The sequence below is a fragment of the Canis lupus genome, chromosome 10, assembly GCF_003254725.2.
Source record: "Canis lupus dingo isolate Sandy chromosome 10, ASM325472v2, whole genome shotgun sequence".
NCBI lineage: Eukaryota > Metazoa > Chordata > Mammalia > Carnivora > Canidae > Canis > Canis lupus.
In genome coordinates, this window is record NC_064252.1 from 70,020,886 (window position 1) to 70,045,221 (window position 24,336).

Consider the following 24,336-nt stretch of genomic DNA (forward strand, 5'->3'; position numbering starts at 1 on the left):
GACCTTCCTCCTTCACCCCGGCTGCCCCCAGGGAGCCTCGGGGGGCTTCCCAAGGCTGCTGCCCGCGCCCTCAGAGCTCCCGCGTGCTCTGCGCTATAGGATTTTTAAGAGTTTCCAGTTGATTCCAACAGTCAGCCCTCGTTTTCCCGACTCCCAGGTCTCTAGGCCGTTTCCTTCTCCGAAGCCGAAGGTCTGGCTCAGGAACACCCGCCCCCTGAGCGAGGAGGGGCCGCTGCGCACTGGGAACGGTCATCTGGACAGCTCCTGACCCGTCCTCCTTCGCTTTGCCTTTTTTTTTTTTTATTAAGGAGGCATTAAAATATGTTTCTGATTATAAAGAAAATACAGACCTATCTACAAAAATCGGGCAATATGGAAAAACATAAGACAAAAGTGGGTTTTACACAAACATCTCATCCCCAGGGACAAGCACTAAAAATCTCTGCGGTTGGGCTGCTCGGGTGGCTCAGTGAGTCAAGCCTCTGCCTTTGGTTCGGGTCAGGATCCCAGAGTCCCGGGGTGGTGCTCTGCGTGGGGGGCTCCCCGGGTCAGCGCTCCCCACTGAGCGTGCCTCCCCGCGTTAGGATGAGAGGGAGGGAGAGTGCATAAAAATATACATTTTCAATTTTAATATCATATCTGTCAATGCTCGTCATCATGGTTTCAGACTTTCCCACCACGCTCGGTGAGTTGTTTCCCAACAAAAGAGCATCAAACGTATAAATCCGTTTTTAAATATCTAGGAGTCTATTTTATGTTATAAATTTTTGATAAATCAGGAATTCTTCTGGTTGAAATAAATGATTTATCTTATTTATTTCCCAAAGTGCTAGCAGTCAATCCTCCTCCTCCTGCTTCATAAGATGCCTACTTGCCCTGTGTTCAGCCCCCATATATTTAGGATCCGTTTCTGATTCTCTGTCCCACTGATTCGCCTGTCCTTCCTGCACTGGGGCTCCGCTCTTTAGTTGCTAAAACTTTTTCACGCTTTACCATGTGATGGGACAAGTATCCTCAATTACTCTTCTTTTCATAGGGTTTTCCTGGCCACTCTCAGTTCCACTTGGAAAAACATTTTTGCAAAGTCCTTCTGTGCTCCCCTATCATTGAAGGGTTACATTGAGGTCATTGATTTGGAAAGGGGCCCTCTTAACCCTATGGAATTATTTTTTTCAGATTTTATTTATTTATTCATGAGAAACAGAGAGAGGCAGAGACACAGGCAGAGGGAGAAGCAGGCTCCATGCAGGGAGCCCGACGTGGGATTCGATCCCGGGACCTGGAGTCACGACCTGAGCCCAAGGCAGATGCTCTACCACTGAGCCACCCGGGTGTCCCCACCTTATGGAATTTTCTAACCAAGAGGAAACTGTGTCTCTTCACTGAATTCAGGCTTCCTCTGACATCTACTGGTAAAATTTTATGGTTTCCTTTAAATCAGTTCTGCTCAATGTTTTATGGTTTTTCTGCATTTGCAAATAGGGCTATTTCCTCCCATTACTGTATTTTCAAATATATTATTATATGTTAAGATGCAAAAAAAACCTACTCCTTTTAAAAATGCATTTTCTTAACTGACTACTTTAAAATGCACTCGTTATTTCTAATGTTTTTGTCTCAGTTGACTCTTTGGGACTTTATAGGCATGTAACCATAATACCTATACAGACAAGTAAATTTGTTTCCTTTTCAATATTTATTTTATTTTGATGCTTCACTATTTCAGATCCTGTTCCCATATTATTCTAGAACAATATTAAAACTGCTGACAGCAAGAATCATTATTTTGTTTCAAAATTAGTGGAAATACTTCTAGTGCTTCACCAAGATATTGACTCTTGTTCCGAGAAAAAAAAATTATTTTAATCATGTTAAATAAGCGTCCTCCTCTCTTAACAGCTATTATTTTTTTATAAATGGATACATTTTCATCAAATAACCTTTTTTTTTAAAGATTTTATTTATTTATTCATGAGACACACAGAGAGAGAGGCAGAGACACAGGCAGAGGGAGAAGCAGGCTCCATGCAGGGAGCCCGATGTGGGACTTGATCCTGGGTCTCCAGGATCACGCCCTGGGCCAAAGGCAGGTGCCAAACCCCTGAGCCACCCAGGGGTCCCCCAAATAACTTTTTTTTTTATTTATTCACGAGAGTGAGAGAGAGCAAGCATGAGTGTGGTGGGGGGAGCAGAGACAGCGGGAGAGGGAGAGAAGCTGGCTCCATAAGCAGGAAGCCCAATGCAGGACTCAATCCCGGGACCCCGAGATCATGACCGGAGCCGAAGGCAGACCCCTACCGACTGAGCCACCCGGGCGCCCCGCAGATAACTTTTGATATTTATTTAAAAGACCAAAAGGCTTTTATCCTTTGATTCACTAAGATCATGAAACATACTTAAAAGATTTGTAACATCAGGCCCTCCTCGAATACTAGGGATGAGCCATCCCTGGGTTATCGTGTGTTCTCACTCCCACGTCACGCTGGACACCACCTGCTGGTCTTCGCGCAGCATTCGCCATCCACTCAGAGCGAGACTGCCCTGAACCTGTTAGAATTATGTTATGTTCCACGTCCTACTTTCACTCTCTGAAACAGTTTGTTTATTTATTTGTTTGTTTGTTTTTCTGAAACAGTTTAACTGGCAGAAGAATTATCTGTTTCTTAAAGATTTGATGGAACTTCTGTAGCAAACTCCCTTGCCCTGGTGCTTTGTCTAGGCGTCGATTACTCGGCACATGAGTGTTACTGGGAATTGTAGTTTCAAGGCAGATTGTATTTTTCATCGTTACAAAGTGACTCTCATGGTCAGCCTGACGATAAGGTAGGGATGGTTTGGACGGACCCGAGGGCAAGGAGAAAAAGATCAAGCACAGCAATGACCCGGTCACGATAAAGAGGGTCCACGGTGGTGGCAGTGAGGACGGGAACACGAGTCAGGTACGGACACGGTCCGGGGATGGGTTTCATCCTTCACTTCTCCGACCAATCAGAGAAGCCGCAGTCTCTCCCCGCACCCAGCTCCTCGTCGTGTGCGCTCTCCTTGCCTCCCAGCTGCCCCCCGGTTATGTCACGTCACCAACTAAACTCTACACCCCAGGGACACCCGGGGGGCTCAGCGGTTGAGCATCTGCCTTTGGCCCAGGGCATGATCCCGGGGTCCTGGGATCCAGTCTCACGTCGGGCTCCCTGCATGGAGCCTGCTTCTCCCTCTGCCTGCGTCTCTGCCTCTCTCTGTGTCTCTCATGAATAAATAAATTAAAAAAATAATTAAAAAATAAACTCTACACCCCATATCCTTTAAAGCCGACCCCCGGACACGTCCCGGGTGACCCCTCCACGATGGACTCATGCAGCCGTTACGCAGGATACTGTAGGGCAGTCCGTGTATCACGTGGTTGCTACATTCAAGTCATGAGATAAGAGAAGCAGAAATAACTGCCCGAGAGAGAGCTGAGCCACAACGTAAGACGGCATCCGCAGCCCCTAGAGCCGGGGGCGCTAGGCCATCGTCTAAAAAAACTCAACTCCTACTAGAATGACTCCAAACTGTGAGTCAGTCGCCAACCGACGAGGCCTTGACAGCTTAACCCCGGTGCCGCCCCTCTCGTGCCCGCCTACAGCGTCCCCCCGACTGTCTCAGCGGACCGGCCGGGAAGGGCAGCGGCAGGGGACTCACCAGGTTGTCCAGCATCCTCATGAGGGCCTCGAACTCGTGCTCCCCCAGCCGGCTCTTCTGCATGGGCCCGAAGGTGCTCCCTGCCCACTGCACGGAGCCGACCTCGTGGGGTCGGTGCTTCTCCTGCTTCAGGAGGATGAGGTTCTCCACGCCCCCAGCGCTGGACAGGGCGGACACCTGCGGGGAGGCGCAGAAAGGCTCAGCCTGCGTGTGTGCACACGCCTGGAGATGTGAGCGGTGGTTGGGGTTTTCCTCCCGGAGGAAACGCCGCTCCGGCCCTTGGAGACCAGAAGAGGAAGAAACCACAAGTGTGAAGCCTTAGGAATAACGCAATACAGGGACGCCCGGGGGGCTCAGCGGCGGAGCATGACCCCGGGGTCCCGGGATCGAGTCCCGCGCCGGGCTCCCTGCATGGAGCCTGCTTCTCCCGCTGCCTGGGTCTCTGCCTCTCTTTCTCCGTGTCTCACGAATAACTAAGCAACATCCCTCTAGAATACTAAACGCTAAAGCGATACAGAAGGCTGAAGCGTTACCTGGGATACAGACCAACCTCAACCTGGGGTCATTTCTGGGGAAGGTGGGAGGTCAGCTCCCGAGAGGCCGTCAGCGCCTGTCTGCAGCGGCTCCTTCCCGCGGGAGGAAGACGTCTGACGTAGGAAGGCTTTACCTTCCTCGCCTGGGTGGTGGGCAGTGGGTGCGCACCGTGTTCTCCTTCTTCATCTCTCTGTTCGTCTAAAATCCCCCTCCCTGCCTTTTTCTTGTTTAGGAAAAGCCCTTGAAGAAGGCAGGCTGGCGTCCTGGCCCTCGAAGCACGGCGCGGCCTGACCGGGCCTCACGGAGACTCCTCGTTCGCAGCGGTGAGCGCGTCCGGGAAGCCCAGACGGGGCCACACGACGGCTGGACCCCTGGGCCTGGGGTGCCCGCCGCACCGTCCGGGCCCCGCGGCCAGGGGCTACGACACACGGCTGCGGGCCGCGGGCTTCAGGTTTGAGGGCGAGAGCCGTGCGACCCCAGCGGCCGGGTGCACGAGCCTGACCATCTCCTTGCCTCCCGGTCCCTCCCCGGGTCCAGCGCTCAGATATGACAGGTCACGACCGGGCGTCCGGCTGACTCCGGCAGCAGGAGCGCGGCGGCTCCGGGGGCTCCGGGTCGTGCGCCCGGGGCTGAGCTGTGCCCCTGGTCGCCTCGTGCCAGCCTGTCAGCTCCTCGTCGGAAGGGGACGCCGATCGCAGGAGCCCCAGCGCTCCAGTCTCTGCTGAAGACCAAAGGCTGCGCTTCGGCCTGCAGGTGAGCCCGCGTGTCTGAGCCCACGGGTGGGAACACGCCCTGGCCCGTGTGGGCTCCGGCAGTGTGACGAGTGCCCGGGGCGTCCTGGAGGTCAGCCAGGCCGTCCCCGCGAGGTGACCCGGGACCCTGTGAAGGCGAGGGGCCACAGCCCTCACTTTCCTCGCCCTCCGCATCCGGGACGTGTGCCCGCGGAAGCCCGCATCCTCATCTTAGACCGATGACCCCACACCTGGCGAAAATGGGGACTCCCCGTGGCTCATTCCAGCCCCAGAGCTGGGGGCCCGGCATCCCGGGGGGCAGACCTCAGCAGGGGCAGCAGGGGGTGCCGGTCGCCCCGAGTCCACGCCTACTGCCTGTTACGTGCCCTCACGAGTCCTGCTTCCGCCGCCGCGCCCAGCTTCTCTGCTGCCGGCTGGGGAGCCCCCCCGGGGCCGCGCATCGCAACCAAAGGCCCGTTACCATGCCGGGGGGACCCTGTGCCAGCGGTGCTCCCCGGGGCCCTGGGCCCGGTGCAGACCCTGGGCCGCGAGGCTGTGCAGCGCTAGGGGCCGGCCAGGGACCTGGAGGTGGGCTCCCGGTGCGAGTCCTGGGGCCGCGTCCTCGCCCTGGCACTCGGGCCGCTCCCTGGCCTCCCGTGCCTGCCTCCCCCTCTGTAAGACGAAGGCCAGAGGCGCTCGAGCCTCGCGAGCGTCACCTAAGCTGATACCATAAGGCACCAAGAATGCCCGGGCGCACGGAGGGTGCGCGTCTGCGTTTATGAGCAATAATCTCGCCCATGAGAGAGGCGACGGGCCCGGGACCTACTGGTCCCAAAGGAGGACAGGGCTGCCCAGGGCCCCGCGTCCCCCATCTCCAGGCCATGGAGTATGGGGAGGGGACCGTCCGGGCCTCCTCCCATCTGCTGCAGGCAGAGCTGGGCGCCTGTCTCAGCTGGGGTGACCCAGTGCCCAGGACCCCAAACCGACGGGGAGCAGTGGGAACACCGTCCCGGGAGGATGGGCCGGGCCCCGGGCCTGAGCCACGGAGATGGCCACGGCCGCGTGCTTGCCCGGCCAGGCCCCACCCCCAGCGCGGAAGGTGGGCCCGCGACGCAGCACAACCTGGGCGCCGAGCTGGGGGCCGTCCCCAGGCGGCCGTGACCCCACCCTGGGTGGCCCACGCCCCTGCCGCCCGCCTCCAGCCTGAGCCTGCCTTGCCGCCTCCGCCCCTTCCAGCTTCCTCCGACGCCTCCCTGCCCCAGGAGCCACAAGGAAGGCACCGGAGCCTTCCCGGGGGCAGCTGCCTCCGTCACCCGACACACTGGGACGAGGTGGCCTGGAGCCAGTCCCGACTGCAGAGAACGTGGCAGTGGGTGCAGCCGAGAGGGGCCGGGGCCTGGGGCTCCGCACTTCCACCTGCCCGGCTCACTCGCTGGCACAGGCGTCGGTGCGGGGCCGGGGGCACGTCGGCGCCTCGTGGGGGGCACACGGGCATCTCCCCCATCCGCTCAGGGCCCGGCTGCCTGCCAAGGGACGGCAGCCTCTTCTTAAGTAAGCGAGGGAGCTCGCAGGAGCCCAGATGGGGAGGCGAGGGCCGTGGGGCCTCTGTCAGGGGCTGCAGCTCCCGGGCCGGGGGGCGGCTGCGCACCTTCCCCACGCGTCTTCCTCACCGTCCTCACACCTGTCCCCCGGCACAGGCGACCCTGAGGAAGGGCCCTGGGGGCTCCGCGGTGGAGCACCGCCTTCGGCCCAGGCTGTGACCCCGGGTCCCGGGACCGCGTTCCCATCGGGTCCCCGCGGGGAGCCTGCATCTCCCTCTGCCTTCGGCTCTGCTTGTCTCTGGGTCTCACGACTGAATACGGAAAATCTTTAAAAAAATCGCTCAGAAGGGCGCCACCTGCCGCATCCCCACCGCCACTCGGAAGCATCCCAACCCCGGCCGACCCCAGGCAGACGGCGGGTCCCGCGCCGGCGTGCACCGCCCTGAGCAGCCAGGAGAGGGCACCCGGAGGCCCTCCCGTCGGAGGCCACGCGGCTCCTGATCTGGGAGGCGCCATCCTCACAGGGACCCATGGGGACCACAGCCCCGTGCGCCCCGAGGAAGCCAGGCTGCGGAAAGAAGCGGTGGGGGCGCCGATCCCAGCCGGGGAGGGCCCGGCCCTTTCAGCTTGCGCGGCCCCCCACCCCCCGGGCACCCCGAAGGGAGCAGGTGCGACCTGGCTAAACGGCGGGATCTGCGTTTTCCTACTGCTCTCCCAGCAGCCCCTCCAGGGGCCCCAGATCACGGGTGACCCCCAGCCGCCCGTCTCCTATCCCCGACTGTCGGGGGAACCTGGCCGTGGGCTCCCCGTCATCTCGGCGGCTCCCGTGTCCGGGCTTCCGTGCCAAGCGCCACCCGGGCCTGCTGTCCACCTCTCCCGGGCTGGACCACATACACGGCCTTTGCCAACTGCGCCCTCCAGGCAGAGAGAGACCCGCCTACGTGGCGCCTGTTGGGCGTTGCCAGGCGTGACCGTTACACCCGGGACAGGTGCAGGGTGAGGGCTTCGATGCCCCTGTTACGGTTTCTCTGCGGCCCGACTGATGGGCTCCCTGCCCTGGGCCCTGGCCCCCAAGAGGGGCACACGTCTGACACTGAGAGATGTTCTAGAGCCACAAAACCGACGTGAGTGTGGAACTTTCGAAGGATAAGGTGGCGCCAAGGCAGAGAAACAGGGGAGGCTTTTACGTGGTGGGTCCCAGGACCTCTGCGGCCACAGCGGGGGCCTCCGTAGGGCCAGGCCAGGCCCACCCCGAGGGCCCTGCTCACCTGTATCTCACACGCAGCCTGCAGGTGGAAAATCTTGTAGAACGCCTCCTCCACGGTGTCCCCCAGGGCAACCACCCCGTGGTTCCTTAGCACCAGGATCTGCAGAGGAGCACACGGCCGATTAAAGCTCCGAGCCTTTCAAACGGGAGTTAAGGAGAGATTTTGCATTTATTCCAGGCCAGTTTCCACACCCAGTCCCAAAGCACGGCCCCAACTCCTCACTCACTGCCCCCATACCGACACCCCGTGTCGCCCCACGTGTGATCTTAACCCAAAGCCCCCTCCCTGGGAGACAGGAGACAGTTCTTAAAACCGAGACCGGAGAGCTTGGTCCATTTCTTTGGGCAACGCCTGGGGTTTTAGGTCTCGGGGCTCTCGGACGTCTGGAAAACTGGTGGATGAAATTACGTCACGCCCAATACGAGGGTCTGACCCCAGAAGCAACCTCTTGCTCCTGTGACGTAGTTGACTTAGAGATCATCAGACGGACGGGGTTTCTCCTCCGTGCGTGACACGGGAAGACGGGGACTCAGGCTGGAAGTGGCTCAGGCAGCGACTGCCTTTCCAGGCCAGGCACAGGCGCGCGTCAACCCAGGCTCAGCGCCAGAACGTCCCGTGCTAAGCCGGCTACGCCTAATCCCATGCAGTTAAAAAATAGGTGTTTAGGGGCGCCTGGGGGGCTCAGTGGTGGAGCGCCTGCCTTGGGCCCAGGGCGTGACCCCGGGGTCCCGGAATCGAGTCCCGCATCGGGCTCCCTGCATGGAGCCTGCTTCTCCCTCTGCCTGCGTCTCTGCCTCTCTGTGTGTCTCATGAACAAATAAAATATTTTTAAAAAATAGCTCTTTAGATTTAAACCAAATGATGTGAGATTGTTTTTCTGTATCAACCTAGCAAAAAAAAAAAAAAAAAAGAAGTGAAAGTGATAAAACACTCAAGTTTGGGGAAACCGCAGGGAAGCAGCCTTTTCACACGCACTAGATCCTGCGGAAGGAGGGGGCAACATGCCCCTGTGACGTAAGAGCCCTTGGGGTGTGACGTAAGAGCCCCCGGATGTCACGTAAGAGCCCTCGGGGTGTGACGTAAGAGCCCTGGGATGTGTATCCGCAGGAACTTATCCTAAGGCGATGACTTTAGGCATATACAGGGGTCGAACCAAAAGGGTTTTCATCTCATGTTATCTACTCAGGGAAGCCAGAGGGGAGCAGTCCTCCAACGTCCAGTCACAGCACCGCTAGGGTGGCTGGTGGCACAGCCATTCATACTGCGAGGTACAATCTACTAATCTAAAGGCAGTGACTTCAGGATCCCTGGGTGGTGCAGCAGTTTGGCGCCTGCCTTTGGCCCAGGGCGCGATCCTGGAGACCCGGGATCGAATCCCACATCAGGCTCCCGGTGCATGGAGCCTGCTTCTCCCTCTGCCTGTGTCTCTGCCTCTCTCTCTCTCTCTCTGTGTGTGACTATCATAAATAAATAAAAATTAAAAAAAAAAACTTTTAAAGGCAGTGACTTCGAGAATATTCAGAACCACACAAAGGTGCTTCCTGGATATTGCTAAGGGAAAAAGGAGAATGTGTTTAGGATCCTAGCTCAGGAAGCTCAGGTGAACACCACCGCGGAGCGTGTCCTGGAACCTCAGGACAACGGGGCAGAGGGAACTCCATCCCACTATTTTGTTCACGTGTGACTTCGACACACGTCCCCCGAGCACACACACGTCTCTCACGCTGTGGGCTCTTGAGGCTCCCGCCCCAGCGTGTCTCCAGGGAACAGTGAGCGAACCTTGCAGGTGGGTCCAAGGCACTTCTGCAGGCTGACCCGGTCCTCCTCCTGCTCCATCCCGCCGTTGAAGTCGTAGTAGGCCATGTCCCCCACCAGCAGGGCGTTGTGGGACACGGGCAGGAGGCCGCACTTCATGGCTGACACCTGCCGGGGGACGGGAGGAGGGTGAGCACCTGCAGCAACCAGCCCCTGTCCTCACGGCAGGCTCCAAGGGGCACGGCCAGGCCCCACGCCTGCCCCTGTCCTGTGACCATGGCGCCTGGTGGGACCTGGCCCTCGGCCGCCTCCTCTGATCCCTGCGGCAGCCACGTCAACACACGGCTCCCTGTGCGCCTCCCTGACTGCTCCTGGGAGGGCCCGTGGGAAGGAGGGCTGCTGCCCCCGCCGCCCGCCCCGTGCCTCCGCCTAGACTCCCAGGAGGCAGCAGCAGTGCAGGCGGCACCGGCTGGGGTGCAGCCGGACCCCGGCCCTCCGGGCTGCATGGGCGGACGTCCTCCACCTTGAGGTCAGGGCACGAACACGGAGGCCCCATTTTACTGGCAGCAGGGCGGTGGGAGCTGCGGGGGACGGTCACGATCCACCCCCACACCCTGCCTTTTACTAGAAGGAGCACGGAGAGCTGGCGGAGAGCCGTCTGGCTTTGTCTGCTCGCTCTGCCCCACGCGTAAGCCGGGCCCTGCAGCAGCGGACGCTCAGCACAAATACATCAGTCTTGGCCCCAAATCTGGAAAGTCTGAGCGCTCGTAACTGCTGTGCCTCGCGGAAGAAGCCCCAGGCCAGTGACAAGCCCGCTCGGCTCCTCTAGGCTTGCGGCCTGGAGGTCAGTAGGAGGGGCTGAAGCTGGAGGGGCCACCCCGCGCTGGTGGCTGTGCCTCAGGGACACACGGGGAGTGGCTAGGGCCCCGGGGGACAACCTGATGCTCCAGGGTCTTCCTTCTGCTCTGAGTTTCCTTGCTCGGGTGGGTCCCCAGCGCTCCGCCCACCCTGGGCGATGAGACGCGGCCGAGGCCAGGTTCCCACCGTCTCACCGTCTATCGAGACCTCTCACCAGACCTGGGCCGGGGGTGCGGCGGGTGCCAGCCCTCAGCCCACCGGCTCTGACCGGAGCGCAAGGTCCAGAGGGGCCAGCACTTGGGCGAGGGCGCGTCTGTGTGTGTGCCACAGGGGGTGGAGGGGGCAGTAAAGCACCCTCCGCGCGGCCCCCTGGGGTCCCCTAACCAAGACTCCCGGGCTTGGACAAGCGGAAAGGATTAGGGTCGGGACACTGAACTGAGTGCTCCCCCTCCTCGGCTTGGCCCGGGGACCCAGGGACTGAGACGCCGGCCCCAGCGCGACACTCACGGCTGCCGTGGCTGGCGTGTGCAGGTGGATGATGCAGCGCACGTCCGGTCGGGCTGCGTAGACGGCCGAATGCAGACAGAAGCCCGTGGTGTCCACCGGGAAGCAGCTGCTGCCTTTCTCCACCACCTCTCCCAGGATGTTCACCTTGATCTGGGCCAGGGAAGAGAAACTGAGGGCCCCTGGGGAGGCAGAGGCCTCACGGGCTTCCCCGCGGCTGGGCCGTAACCCTGCACTCAGAGCGGGTCGCCCCAGGAGCCAGGGCCGTGCCGGGCGTGGGGAGAGCACAACCTGGCTCCCGCCTTCAGTGGGCACAAGGCTAACAGGACACATGGGGATTATAATTCAGGGAACTGGACTTCTCCTAAGAGTCTGACGCCCCAAAGTTCAGATGCAGACCTCGGCTAGAGCAGAGTCTCTCGAACCTCACGGGGCTGACAATCGCCCGGAGAGCCCGTCACGATGCAGACGCCCCGCGAGATGGGGCAGCCACGCCGGAGCACAGCGCGTAGAGCTGCCCTATGGCCAGGTGCCCTACTGGGCACTGACCCGCAGATACAGCCTCACAGAGGTGCAGGGTGCCATGGCCAAGACCCAACGCCCGTCTCTACGGTGGAACATCACTCGGCCATCCAGGAGACTGAAATCCAGCGTTTGCCAAGACGTGGACACAGCCAGATGACACGAGCCAGAGAAGGACAAAGAACCACGTTATCTCACCCACATGCGGAATTTAAGAAGGAAAACAGAGGAAAATATAGGAAGGGGGGAAGAAGAGGGCTGAGGGAAACACGCCATACGAGATTCTTAACGGAGGAGAATAAACTGGAGGAGACGGAAGGAGGTGGGTGGTGGAGGGGCCAGGAGGGTGATGGGGGTGGGAGGGCACGTGCTGCGATGAGCGCGGGTGTCGTATGTGAGGGAGGACACTGAATCCTACTCCTAAAGCCAATGCTGCATGAGGCTACGTTAACTAAAATTCAAAGTAAAAGAAATAAATGTAGATTCTGACTCAGCAGGGCCAAGAATGGAGCCCGAGAGTCTGCATGTCTGACCGGCTCCCGAGGGAAACCCGCACTGCTGGTCCCCAGATCACCCCTGGGTAGAGGTGCTGGGAGAGAGTCAGTCGCAGAATTCTCTAGAAGCAGACGGGAGGAGTCTTTGTCCCGGTAAAAGAAGGGGCTCAGGGAAGCCTTCCCAGAGGAAGTAACATCTAAGCTGAGGCTTTTTCTTCTTCTTTTACTCTTTATTTTGAATTTTTAAGCATCCACACTAAGGTAAAGACAACAGTATAATAAACACCATTTACCAATCACCCGAGAGCTAGATCCTAAAGGACCTACTGGTCTTATAATCTGGAACTACTCACTGGTCTTATAAGCTGCTTTTGATGCCCGGGAGCTAGGAGGTGTCATGGCTGAGAATCACACGCTCCTGTGTGCGGGTGCGGGTGCGGGTGCGGGTGCACACGACGGCTGGGCTCCGGGGGGCCCCGCGCAGGAAGGCTGTGGTCGCCCACCCCCCCGACCTAAACAGTCGCACAGAATATCACCGGGACCAGGGCACCTCGCCTGTGACACAGCAGGACAACAGCCTATTCCTTAATCACATGTAGGCAGAGACAACTGACACCGTGTAAGCACGGAAATGTCCAGCATCCCCTCCAGCTAACGGGAACCCCGGGGCTTCCTACCAATCATGAGCTTCAGCCTTGCTCCAAGCCCCGCTCCCGCCTCGGTGCACGACCCGGTACAGCACCCCTTCCGGGGACCATCCTGCACCCCTTCATGGGACCAGACTGCACCCCTTCCTGGGACCATCTAGCACCCCTCCATGGGACCAGCCTGCACCCCTTCTCAGGACCAGCCTGCACCCCTTCTCGGGACCAGCCTGCACCCCTTCCTGGGACCATCCAGCACCCCTTCCCAGGACCAGCCTGCAGCTCTTCCTGGGACCAGCCTGAACTCCTTCCAGGGACCAGCCAGCACCCCTTCCCGGGACCATCCAGCACCCCTTCGGGGGACCAGCCAGCCGTACTGCTGCCGGTCCTCCCGCACACAGCTGGCGGAGGCCAGGAGCTACCTGGGAACCTGGCTGTCAGCTCAGCGGCTCACCGCCTGCCCAGTAGACAAGCCCCAACAACGCCTTCGGGGACACTTACCATCGGGTCCCTATCCCCTTCCCAGCCTCCCCCCACCCACTGGGTCCGTGAGCACACGCAGCCGCCCACTGTCCTCCCAGGTCTGCCAGGGTCTGGCCGGCGCCTGGCTGGGTGTAGCTGCCCTCCTGCCGGGGACACAGTCCTCTCTGCCCGTCTCTGCCCCCTGCCCTGGTCTACATTTTCTTATCCTGTGGCTCCTGGAGGCTCAGCTCCTTCAGCATCGGGCCAGCCCACATGCTCCTGCCTTGCCCCTCCTGTTGGGTCCCTGTGCCCTTGCGGGGCTCCCCAAGTGTCCTGCTCTAGGGGAGCCTTCTTCACTCTGACTCAGTCATCGCCTGCCTTGTCTGCCTCCCCAGCGAGGCCACAAATGCTTTCAAGGCGGAGCGTGTGCCTCCTTGTGTCTGGTCCCAGTGTGCCTCGGCCCTGACCTCCTTAGGTGGCCGTGTGCAGGTCACTCACCTCCCTGGGCTCAGTGTCCCCTCCTGCCTGTAAAGCGGCCTTGGCAGTCAGGGTCCCACCCTGCCCAGATGCTCTGTGACTTGGTCAGCTGGCTCTCCTGCTGCACACCTGGGCTCAACCCGTATGCCTCAAGCCTGGCAGGGGCCCCGGGGGCACCCTCTGTCCCCAGGCATACGCACAGCAGCAGAGCCTCAGCATCTAAGAGCCACCGGGCCTCTTCTGCTGGTAGGACAGTCCTTCCCACCTCTTTCCTCCTTCCACCCAGGAATCTTTCCTGATCTGGAAGCTTCTTCCTACTGTACCTAAAAGGAGCAAGAGAACCCAAAGGGACCCTAGAAACTATTGCTAATGGCACCGGCACTAGGCGACTCTTGCTCTGCTTGGAGACAAAGCACTGGCTGTTGTTCTAAGATATTCCCCGATGCAGACTTTGCAGACTTTCCAGTATTTTGCAGACTTTATTCCTCAACTCTCAGACTTTGGGGTCCGACCCCAGGCCCATCTCCTCCCCCTACCCCCTACTCCGACGTGCTACCTGCACCTCACACTTGGCCTCACGGTTGGGGTGTGCTATGCTTTGGGATGACGTGCGAGACCAGAGCGCGAGCTCCACGAGGAGCAGGAGGGCAGTGGCCGATCTGGAAATGACCCGTCCTCGAAGGCTGCTTTCGTGTAAGGAACGGACCGCGCGACGCTGGACTATACGTACCAGGCTGGACGCGGTGACCTCACTGCAAGAAACTCCCTTGGGGCTAATGAGGAAGTGATCTTGCTCCTTGCTGACTCTCAGCTGGAGGGAAAACACGCGTTTTCAGTGGCAAGGAGGGGGAGGGTCATTCCTGGGACACGCTGCCTGAATGCCCTCCTCCCCTGAGTCCATGGCACCCAAAATTCACTCAAAAGAACCCTCATCTTCCCCCAGCACCGGAGAGATGGAGAGGACCTAGCCTTCATTTGGAACCGTGGCAACGGATGACACGAGGACTCCCCAATGGTCAAGGGTGGCCCCAGGAATAGGATCCAGGGGTTCCCAGCTCCTTATCCAGGGCGGGGGCCCCAGGAAAGGTGAGCACTGGTTAGAAACCTTGGGAGGCCCAGTGCGTGGCCACGCAGTGGGCAGGAGCTCTCCCGCGGGTGGTGCCCACCCCGCCCAGATGCTGTGCTCACTGTGACATAGGTGTCACTCAGCTGGGCCCAGCCGTAGAGGTCGAGGAGACGGGAGACGCTGCTGATCTTGCACCGCATGAGCCGCTCCCCCTTGGCCAGGTTCAAGGAGTCGGCCGTGTGGAGGTCATTGATGGGCGTCATCATGGAGAAGGCTGCGGGGAAACAGGGTGGGGACGGGGCCGCTCAGGCCAGGGCTGCTGTGTGCCCCGTCCCTCCTCGCCCTCGCCCTCTCTGAATTCGCACTGGCACGTCCACTGCACAAGAGGCGTCTGCAGGCGGGGAATTAAATATTCTCTGATCCTCATCCCGGGGGTATTGTGCCCGAGAAAGTCTTCTGCTTATTCAGAGAAAAATGGCGTTGCTTTTGGCCAAAAATCATGGCCAGATTCAAACCACAGAATGAAGGGTTCTCGGAAGGCCAAGCTCCCGATAAAGATGGGCACCGAAGAAAGGAAGAGTCGGTCCCGAGCGGAGGCGCGGGTCCGTTTCAGAAGCTGGTTTTGGTGAAGATGCCGCCAAGCAGTAGGCCTGCTTATCGGCCTGTTTTAAACTAGACCACGTAAAAAAAAAAAGAACTAGACCACGTAGCATAACTTGTCAAAACGATGACGGCTCCGTGCAGGCCCCTGGAAGGCGTGAGAGGTGTCTGAGCCCCGCACTTCCCTCTAGTCAGTGTCTAGAAACCAATGGAAGCATCAACAGGAAACGGTTCTGGCTTAAGATGATGTCAGGCTGGGAGCCGCTGGTGCTGCCTCTCCCGACATCCCCCCAAAGCGTCAGGGGTTAAGTGCCCTTTCGACGCTTCTACTGCCTCAGTGAGCTCCCTGCCACCTTTGCCGCCCGCGGAAATGACGAGCTGGTCTGCGGGGATGCAGGGCAGGGGCTGCTGGGCCTGCGGGGCGGGCATGTCGCCACCGAGCCCGTGTCCGCGGCGGAGGGACACCTCCAGGGACGCGCCTACTGACCATGGTTGACGGGAAACAGAGACAAGTGGTCCAGAGGCTCAGCTGAACCGGCAAAAATAACAACAACGGAATTCCAAAGTCAACACTTTCCAGCTGGAATCGGCCCGGGCGGGATCCCTCCCTCCGCTCTGCCCCCAGCTCCGGTGGGCTCTTTGCTTGGGCCCTCGGCCCCCCTCGCAGCCACAGGCAGGTGTACGGGAGCGTGACCCCCTGACACAGCCAGGCCGGGGAGCTGTCCTTGGGAGGGTCTTCGGACCCCGACTGCTTCAAGTCCTTCTCTTACAAATAGCTGTGGAGGCCCAGGGCGCCAGGAAGCCAGGATGGGTCCAAAGCCCCATCATTGTGTCCCACGTCCCCTGTTGGTGTCCCCCTGCCCCCCGCACACCCAGGTGGGAGGAGAGACTAGAAGGCTCCACAGGCCTCCCCGAGCCCCTGCTCTCGGGGTTTTGAGAGAGAGAAGCTTATTCTGAGCAGCCTCACAAAAGCTAAGCCGACTGAGCGCAGGCTGATGACTCGGAGCCCACCAAGCCATTTACTCAAGGGATCCAGGAAAACACAGAAAAAGCTGAAAACTCCCTAACCACCCCAAAGAGCGCTAAGACTGAAGGACACACTATTGCAAAAGAGAAACCCAAATAAAAACACAAAACGGCCGCAAAATCCTAAGGCAAACGGAGCTGAACAAAGAACAACCGATCTGTGCTTGAACTCCCGACTCTTGGACCTTCCCCGCTTCGCGTCCGGGTTCAGACGCCCCCACGGCTCATTCCACGTCCAGGCACCCCACTGTCTTCCCGCCAGAGCTGGTGGGGGCAGTGGGGATGCTGCTCGGCTCCGCTTCTCTCTCAGAAGAAAGAGCATAAAGGCAGAGACATGAAAACGATGAGGAAGAAAGGGAGCGCGGCGGGAGACACAGGCCGGAGGGAGACACATTCAGATCCCGCACCGGCCCCACGGGAACGACTTCTGAGCTGGAAACAGACCTGCGTGAATTATAAGGATTTACTACATTCCAGAGGGGAGCGTCCATAAAGAGAAAAGGCTTGCAATTATATGCTTCCCGGCACATTTCTGAAATACGAGGATAAAGGGGAAAAGGCACCAACATCTACCAAAAGGAACAAAAAAAAAAAAAAAAAAAAATAGGCTGTTTCAGATTTCTCTGATATGGAAATAAATGCCAGGAGGCAACGCTATCGGAGGTCTGCCAACGGATGAGACTAAAGTGACACGAGGCAGGTAAACGGAAAAGAAGCATCAAAAGTAGGCCCCAGAAATAAACAGAGGTTACAATATTATTATCAAAGTGGAAATGAGGGAAAGCCATATCCTTCTGGAATATTCACCCTTGGTAGCAAGAAGGGAGGAAGAGCCAAGGCAAACGCCCCCCAGACAAAGCCAGGCAGCAGAGCCCATGGCGGGAGGGCCGCCGCGTCGGTCGTTCTACAGGAACTAAACGTATGATCCATAAAGAAGCTATAGCTATAAAGACCACTTACATATATAAGTAATTTCATCAAGATACAAAGCAAAAGCTACTAGAAATACAAAGAGAAACGAACAGTAATTAAATATGCAGTGGAAGAAACACAACTCTCATTTTTTACAAAATAAAAAAAATGAAGATACAGATGAAATATTATGCCCTGGAGATAGAGTCTATATTTGCATATCATTTAAAAATGATATTATTAGGCTACAGAGAAAAATCTCAATAAATCCTCAACACAGACGTTAAATAGACCACATTTTCCAAACACAATGCAATAAAGACAGATGTTATCAACAGGCCCTGAAAAAAATACAAATTCAACCGCTGGGAAATGAGAAAACTCATTCTCAGAGAGTTCTTAGAACAAAATAAAATCAAAACGGCAACTCCAAGCTATCTAGAAATTAACAATAAAGGAAATATTGTGTCAAGATGCCCGGGATAAGACCAAACTTACACTCAGAGAAAAAAATCCATAGCCTAAAATGTCTTTATTATTGAATTAAAAATGAAAATAAAGCATCCATTTTATTCTACCCTATAAAAACTAAAAATAAACCAAAGAAAAGTTATGGAAAAGAATTAGTGAATAGAAAAAAACAAAATCAGTGAATTGGGAAACTAAAAAATTAGTAGAACCAATATAGAAATCCAAGAATTGGCTTAAGTGAGAACATCTATGAATAAACCAACATCTGGATTGGCCATAAAAGAACGAAGGAATACACAACACCAGGGATGAGAAGAGGATGTCATCTCATTTACAGCAGAAAGTTTAAATGGTAGAATATTGTAAATCACTCTAATAATTTTGAAAATCTCCATGAAATGGATTATTTAAAACATATAGTCAAAATTTACTCAAGCAGCAGCAAAATAAGTTTTTTAAAAACCCTAGATGAAACTGAGAAAAATAATGTTATCAAAAATGTTCCAGATCTGGATGGCTTTACAAGTAAATAATAAATCTCCAAGGAAGAGAGACTTCCTATCTTATTTAAAATCCATCAGGACAAAGAGAAGGGTGGGGATCACTCTGACTTATCTTATGAAGTTACAGCCTAAATACCAATACTAAATGAAGACTGCACAAAAAGTGAATTTCTGACCAATCTCATTCATGAATATGCAAAATCCTGAATAAACGCCTAGCAAACCAAATCTAGAAGAGTATTTTCAAAAGAATGCATCAAGACCAGGAATGACTGATTTCAGGAATGAAAAAAAGAGTTCGATATGCAGAAATCTATTAATATAATTCATCATATCAATAGTTCAAAGAAAGAAAAATCAATAAATGCCCAAAATGCATTTTATAAAATTCAACATCCATTTCTGAGAAGAACTCATATTGAACCGGAATGAAAAGATACTTCCTCAATATAACGAACTCAAACTCTTGTGATAAAGGATTTCTATTAAAGTCAGAAACCAGACAAGGATGATTACTCTCTAATCTATTATTAAACGTTGTTCTGAGAGTTGTAATGGATGCAGTGAGAAAAGCAGAAAAAGAAACCAAAGGGTGAATGTTGGAATAAAGGATTGAAAATGACCATTATTTGCAGGTCATGTGATTTTTCGAGATACAATACCCAAGAGAAGCTATTAGAACTTAAGAGTGCAACAAGAACCTACTTTCCCTGGAAGACGGCTATAACCAGAAAGCTGAATGGAGGAAAAAATCATTTAAAATAACAAAGTTATATAAAATTTCCAGGATAAACTTAATAAGAAATCAGTAGAGACCATAAGAAAATAACGGCTAACCTTTTCTAATACAAATAAGAAAATAAAATAATAAAATAGAAAAACGATTAACCTTTTTCTAATATAAATAAGAAAATAAAATAAAATAGAAAATAATAAAATAAAATAAGAAAAAAAATAACGACTAACCTTTTCTAAATGGACATTTTTTAAAAAGGCAAATAAATAGACGGCATACATCATTTCTGAACAGACTTAAAATTCATTTGTGCAAATATTTTTAAAACCCCTACTCTGTGCCAGCTACTTTTCTAAGTCCAGGACACTATTCTAGGATATAGCAATGAACAGAACATACAAGTATCTTTTCCCCATGGAGCTTATATTCTAATATAAAATTATAAATTTATAAATTCTCCACCAAATTAATCTATTTAAAATAATCCCAATCAAAATCCCAATAGGGAATTTTTGAGGTATACTGGGGGTGGGGAGGGGACTTAACAAAATCATTCTTAAGTTATTTTTAAGAATAATTAAGGCAGGGACACCTGGGGGGCTCAGCGGTTGAGCATCTGCCTTCAGCTCAGGTCGTGACCCCGGGGTCCCGGGATCGAGTCCCGCACTGGGCTCCCTGCAGGGAGCCCTCTGTCTGTGTCTCTGCCTCTCTCTGTGTCTCTCATGAATAAATAAATAAATCTTTAAAAAAATAAATAAGGCTATTTGTCCCATGAGATGATAAAACTTGGGGAAGGTGTTTCTGAGTGCACAATGAAAAGTAACCAAGGATTCAGCTATATGGAAATTAAAGAGTTCTACAATATAAAAACATGAACAAAAAAGGCAAAAGAGGAACTGGAAAAAAATTGCAATATATTTGACAGGTTAATAGGGAACTAGTTCCACTTTATAAAGATTTAAAAACCCGTAAGAAAAGAATATGCAAGTAGGAAAACTGGCAAGGAATGCCATCAGGCAATTTACTACAAAAAAAAATCATCACAGTGTGAAAATGTATCTAATCTCATTAGTGATCAAATAAATGCACATTAAAAAGTATTAGGGATCCCTGGGTGGCGCAGCGGTTTGGCGCCTGCCTTTGGCCCAGGGCGCGATCCTGGAGACCCAGGATTGAATCCCACGTCGGGCTCCCGGTGCATGGAGCCTGCTTCTCCCTCTGCCTGTGTCTCTGCGTCTCTCTCTCTCTCTGTGACTATCATAAATAAATAAAAATTAAAAAAAAAAAAAAAAAAAGTATTATTTTTCGCCTATCAAATCAGGAGGATGAAACGAATAGTATAATTCGTACTGCAATGAAGATGGAGGAAAGGGCGCTCCACGGCGCTGGTGGGAGCGTGAGCTGGTTCCGCGCTTCTCCGGGGTAATTTGGCATTACGCGTTCACATCTTTAAAACATGCGAATACTTGAATGCAACGATTCTAATTCCAGTAATTTATCTTTAGAAAATGGTCATAGAATAAATGAAAGGATTTACTGTATCGTTGTTCGTAAGAGCAAAAAGTTGTAAATAACCTAAAAGCCTAAAAACGGGAATCTGGTTAAATAAGCTACGGCACATTCGATCACGCTATAGGACCGCACAGCCTCACCAACCCTTTATTACAGAATGATGTTCTACCGTGTGGAAAATCAGTCGAGATGCGTTAAAGCTACCCAATTTACGTGAATAATGTGATTCCATTCTTGTTTCCCTCATCTATGCGTGTTAAGAGAAAAAGGCGGGAAGGATATGCACCAAGATATTGAAAATAGTCATTTCTTGGTTGAAAGAACACAGGACCCTGATTGTAATTTCCCCCTTTTCCTCGTTATTTTCCTGATTTCTGATCGCAATCCTGTATCTGTGCGATTGCGGGATAGTGTGTTTGTTCCTTCAAGGCTGTGGGCAGAGCTTCGGACCCAAGAAGAGGGTGTCATGCCTGGGCCTGGCTGCGGAGTCCGGTTGGCCTGTCCAGGGGGTTGCGACCCCCCCCACCTGCCACCTGCCGGGCAGTGGCTCCCGGGCACCGAGGAAGGGGTGTGAGTCAGGGGCTGCCGCTAGCACGCGAGGACCCTCCTTCGGTTCTGCATGGGGTGGGGGTCGGCGGCCGGACCCTCTCTGCACCCCGGTCCTCAAGCAGAGGCCCCGTAAGAGACTTCTAGCTGCAAAGCCCCCCCTTTCACGTGACCCACGGACGAAGGGGGACACGGAGTCACACTTGGGCTGCTCTGCCTCTCAGAACAGTGGCACCAAGTCGTCCTGCCCCCTCCCCCAACAGAACTAGAGACTTCCCCGTGAGCCCCCCCCCCCGACTTCTGGGCATCAGGGGTGACTCCCCTGTGGGTCTTCCCATGCCCTGGCCCCTGGCCACCCACCCGCCCTTCCCCACCTTGCTTCCTCCACCCCTGCTCCTGGCAGCTCCCCAGCTCCCACGTACTCATGGAAGATGCCGGGAAGACGGCGTGCGAGGTGCTGGCCATGAAGTCCGCGATCTGCCGCAGGGCCCAGATGTTGGAGGAGTTGTTGCCCTTCTTCATCTGCTCCTGGATGAGGCCTTCCAGCTCCTCCCTGAAAGACTGAAGCGGGCGGAGGCGCTGGTCCTCCCGGTGGCTCTATGGGGAGGCTCCCGACCCCTCCAGGAGCCGCCCCTGCCCCGGGTCAACTGGACCAGGGCTCACAGGGCCCCTGGGCCTCAGACGGCACCGGGAACCCACGGGGACCTCAGGAGCCCCACCCTCCCAGCTGCTGTCGGGGAAGGCCCCTGTTGCTCCCTCTGTCCAGAAATTCAGGCTCCAGGTCCTTCCCGGGTCCCGCCCACCCAACCGACCCCCACGCCCCCCACGCCTCTGCCATCAGACACGCAGGGCCTCGCTTCAGTCACCGAGAGCCGTGTCAGACGGCAGAGCTGAACGGAACGGCGTGCGGCCCCGGCGCCAGCTCTGCCCGGGCTCTCGGGACCCCAGGTTCCCGGGACACGGAAGGATTCGCTGTGCTCCCCGCGGCTCCCGCCCCCCCACGTCCTGCTGCCCTAAGGCTGTGCCTCCTGCCCACCCGGCGGAGCCACACGGGGCCGAGGAAGGGCCCGGCCAAGAGCCGAGACCCGGTCGGTACCAGCTGGGCGCCCTCTCCTCCCGCCCTGGCATCGCCGCCTTCAGTACCGCGTGCCCCGCTCCTCGCAGGCCCCCTGCCACCAAGGCCTGGGCCTCGCGCTCACTGGGCGCCCTGACCACGGTCACACCCAGCCCGCCCACAGTCCTGTCTCCCGAGGCCCAGTGGGGACAGAGACGCCTGCTCCACCCTGAGCGCCCCGGGCCGAGGACCACATGGTGCCTGGGGACCAGCTCCACCCCACCCCTCCTGGTCCATTGAGCCCCTGCTTTGCTCCCGGGGCACCACCTGCTCGAGGACGAGCTCTGTGTTGGCGCCGCGCAGGTGCCCACGGATCGCAGGCAGGGGTGAGCCCTGGCAGGGCAACCGCTCGCCCCCCTTTCCCTGGCCCATGGCCCCCGCCCCCCACTCTCAGCATCTAGGTGCTTCCAGACCCCTTTGACGCCTTTGACCTCTGCCCCCGCACGTCAACCTTACTGCCCCGCCGGGAGGTCCTCGTGGTGATGGAACACGCAGGCTCCCAGCCTCCCCCCTGCGCCCCGTGGGCCCCGGGTACCCAATATCCCTGTCGGCTCGCTAACTCGGGGAAAGCGGGAAACTGAGGCAGGGCCCCTGTCAGACCCACCCCTCCGGCACCTGGCCAAGCTGCCTGCGCACAAACCAGGTTTTTGCCGTCCAGCCGACTAGGGAGCTAGCAAACACCCACGGGGCCAGGCCCGGCCTGCTCCCGGGCTGAGATCGGCCAGACGGGGAGCCAGTGGAAGGGGGCGACCCTGCAGGTCAGCCAGAGGGCCGGCCGCTCCCCTGCCCCCGCCCCCGGGCCGCCCCACTCACCGGGCTCTGCAGGATCATGGTGACGCGCTTCTTCTGCTCCATCAGGCTGAAGTCCTGCCGCAGGTCTGCGGCGCGGCTGCGGAGGCGCAGGTACTCGGGGTCATCGTCGGGAAAGCGGTCGAAGTACTGCGGGCCCTGCGGGGGCGGCGGGGACGCGGCGTCGGGGACGGCGTCCTCACTCATGGTCCTGGCGCGCGAGCCGAAGCCTGGAAGCCTGCGGAGGAGGCGGAGGCTGCTCCCGGTCCGCCCGGCACCTGCAGCAGCGCTGCACCCCTGCGGGCCCGGAGCGTCCAGCGGGCGCTAGCACCTGCCGGGGCCACCCCCGCCCTGCTGCCCGCCATACCCTGCCCTGCTGCCCGCCACCCCCTGCCCTGCTGCTGGGGACACCACTGCCCTACTCCCATCACTCCTGCCCTGCTGCCCGCTACCTCCTGCCCTACTGCCCATCACCCCTGCCCTGCTGCCTGTCACCCCGTGCAAGCGAGTGCACGAGTGGAGCACGCCTGTGACGCATGCCCGGAGTGCGAGGCTGTGCCCCGGGGGTCAGCACACACACAGGGACAATCGCCGGACCCATGTGAGGGCCAGGGCGGCCTTGGGGATGCGGCCGGGACCCCTAGGTTTTCCCTCGCAAGTGTGCTTCTTTCAGGGCCTGCTGGCGAGGGAAGGAATGTTCTCGGACTCCACGGGAGCCCGTTGGAGAAGCTGCACGTCCAGCCTCCACCTCCCGGCTGCGGCTCGGGCCACACCCGCTCCCTTCCTGTGTCCTGTCGTGTCGTGTGGGCCCCGCTAGACCTTCCAGGGCACTGGCCTCCTCCCTGCTGCGTGATCCCCTCTCAGGGGACGACGAGCAGTTCTTGACTGGACGAGGATGAGCTTTTGAAGACGAGCGGAGATGCCAGCGAGGGCGTCGGGGGCTGGCACACCTGGCTCCCGTCCCCACCCTGCCCTCCCCCTCACTCCACAGGAGGCGGGTGCTCTCCTGTCCTGCTGGAGCACTGCTGCCTGCCCCCTCCCGCCTCCCGTCCCAACCTGCTCTTCCCCCTCGGCCCATCCTGTTCGCCCAAACCTTGACCTTCATTGCTGGCAGCAGGTCATCATGCAAGAGGCCTTGCGGCAGCCAGGAAAGCACACCCCGGGGCGGGGGGCTCCGCCCTCCCTCCACCTTACAGCCCCTCTGAGTGGGGCAGCTGGGGCGAAGCGCCAGGTGACAGGAGAGCTGGGGGTCCGCCCCCCATCAGCCCAGAACACTCAGATGACCTTCCTTCCTTTCCCTCTCCTTTCATTTTCCCTCCCTCCCTCCCTCCTTCCTTCTTTCCTTCCTTCCTATTTGCCCCTTTCGGGGAAGAGCAAATAGCAAAGTCCAGGGAGGGGGCACGTACAGATCCCTCAGCTAATGGCCCGAACCCTTGGCCTGGAGCAGTGGCTCTTAAACCGAGGAGCATGTTGGAATCCACTGGGGAACGGTTCAAGATACTGATATCACGGATTTTAATGTTATTAGCCGGGGGTGTGACCTGGACATCAGGATTTTTAAAAGCCCCCTGGGTGATTCCAAGAGGCAGCCAG

The 24,336-nt window shown here is 56.7% G+C and overlaps 1 protein-coding gene across 1 annotated transcript in view; it reads right to left on the bottom strand.

Annotated features, from left to right (window-relative positions):
- Positions 1-24,336, bottom strand: part of ADD2 (adducin 2) — a 95,891-nt gene that overhangs the window by 17,757 nt on the left and 53,798 nt on the right. Inside the window, exons 3-10 of the mRNA XM_049115621.1 lie at positions 22,768-22,981; positions 21,263-21,401; positions 14,657-14,808; positions 14,199-14,279; positions 10,873-11,022; positions 9,532-9,675; positions 7,753-7,851; positions 3,679-3,855 (exon numbers count right to left, since the gene is read on the bottom strand). Of these exons, the coding sequence (XP_048971578.1) occupies positions 3,679-3,855; positions 7,753-7,851; positions 9,532-9,675; positions 10,873-11,022; positions 14,199-14,279; positions 14,657-14,808; positions 21,263-21,401; positions 22,768-22,950 (1,125 nt within the window). The 5' untranslated portion in view covers positions 22,951-22,981. The remainder of the gene's footprint in view (positions 1-3,678; positions 3,856-7,752; positions 7,852-9,531; positions 9,676-10,872; positions 11,023-14,198; positions 14,280-14,656; positions 14,809-21,262; positions 21,402-22,767; positions 22,982-24,336) is intronic.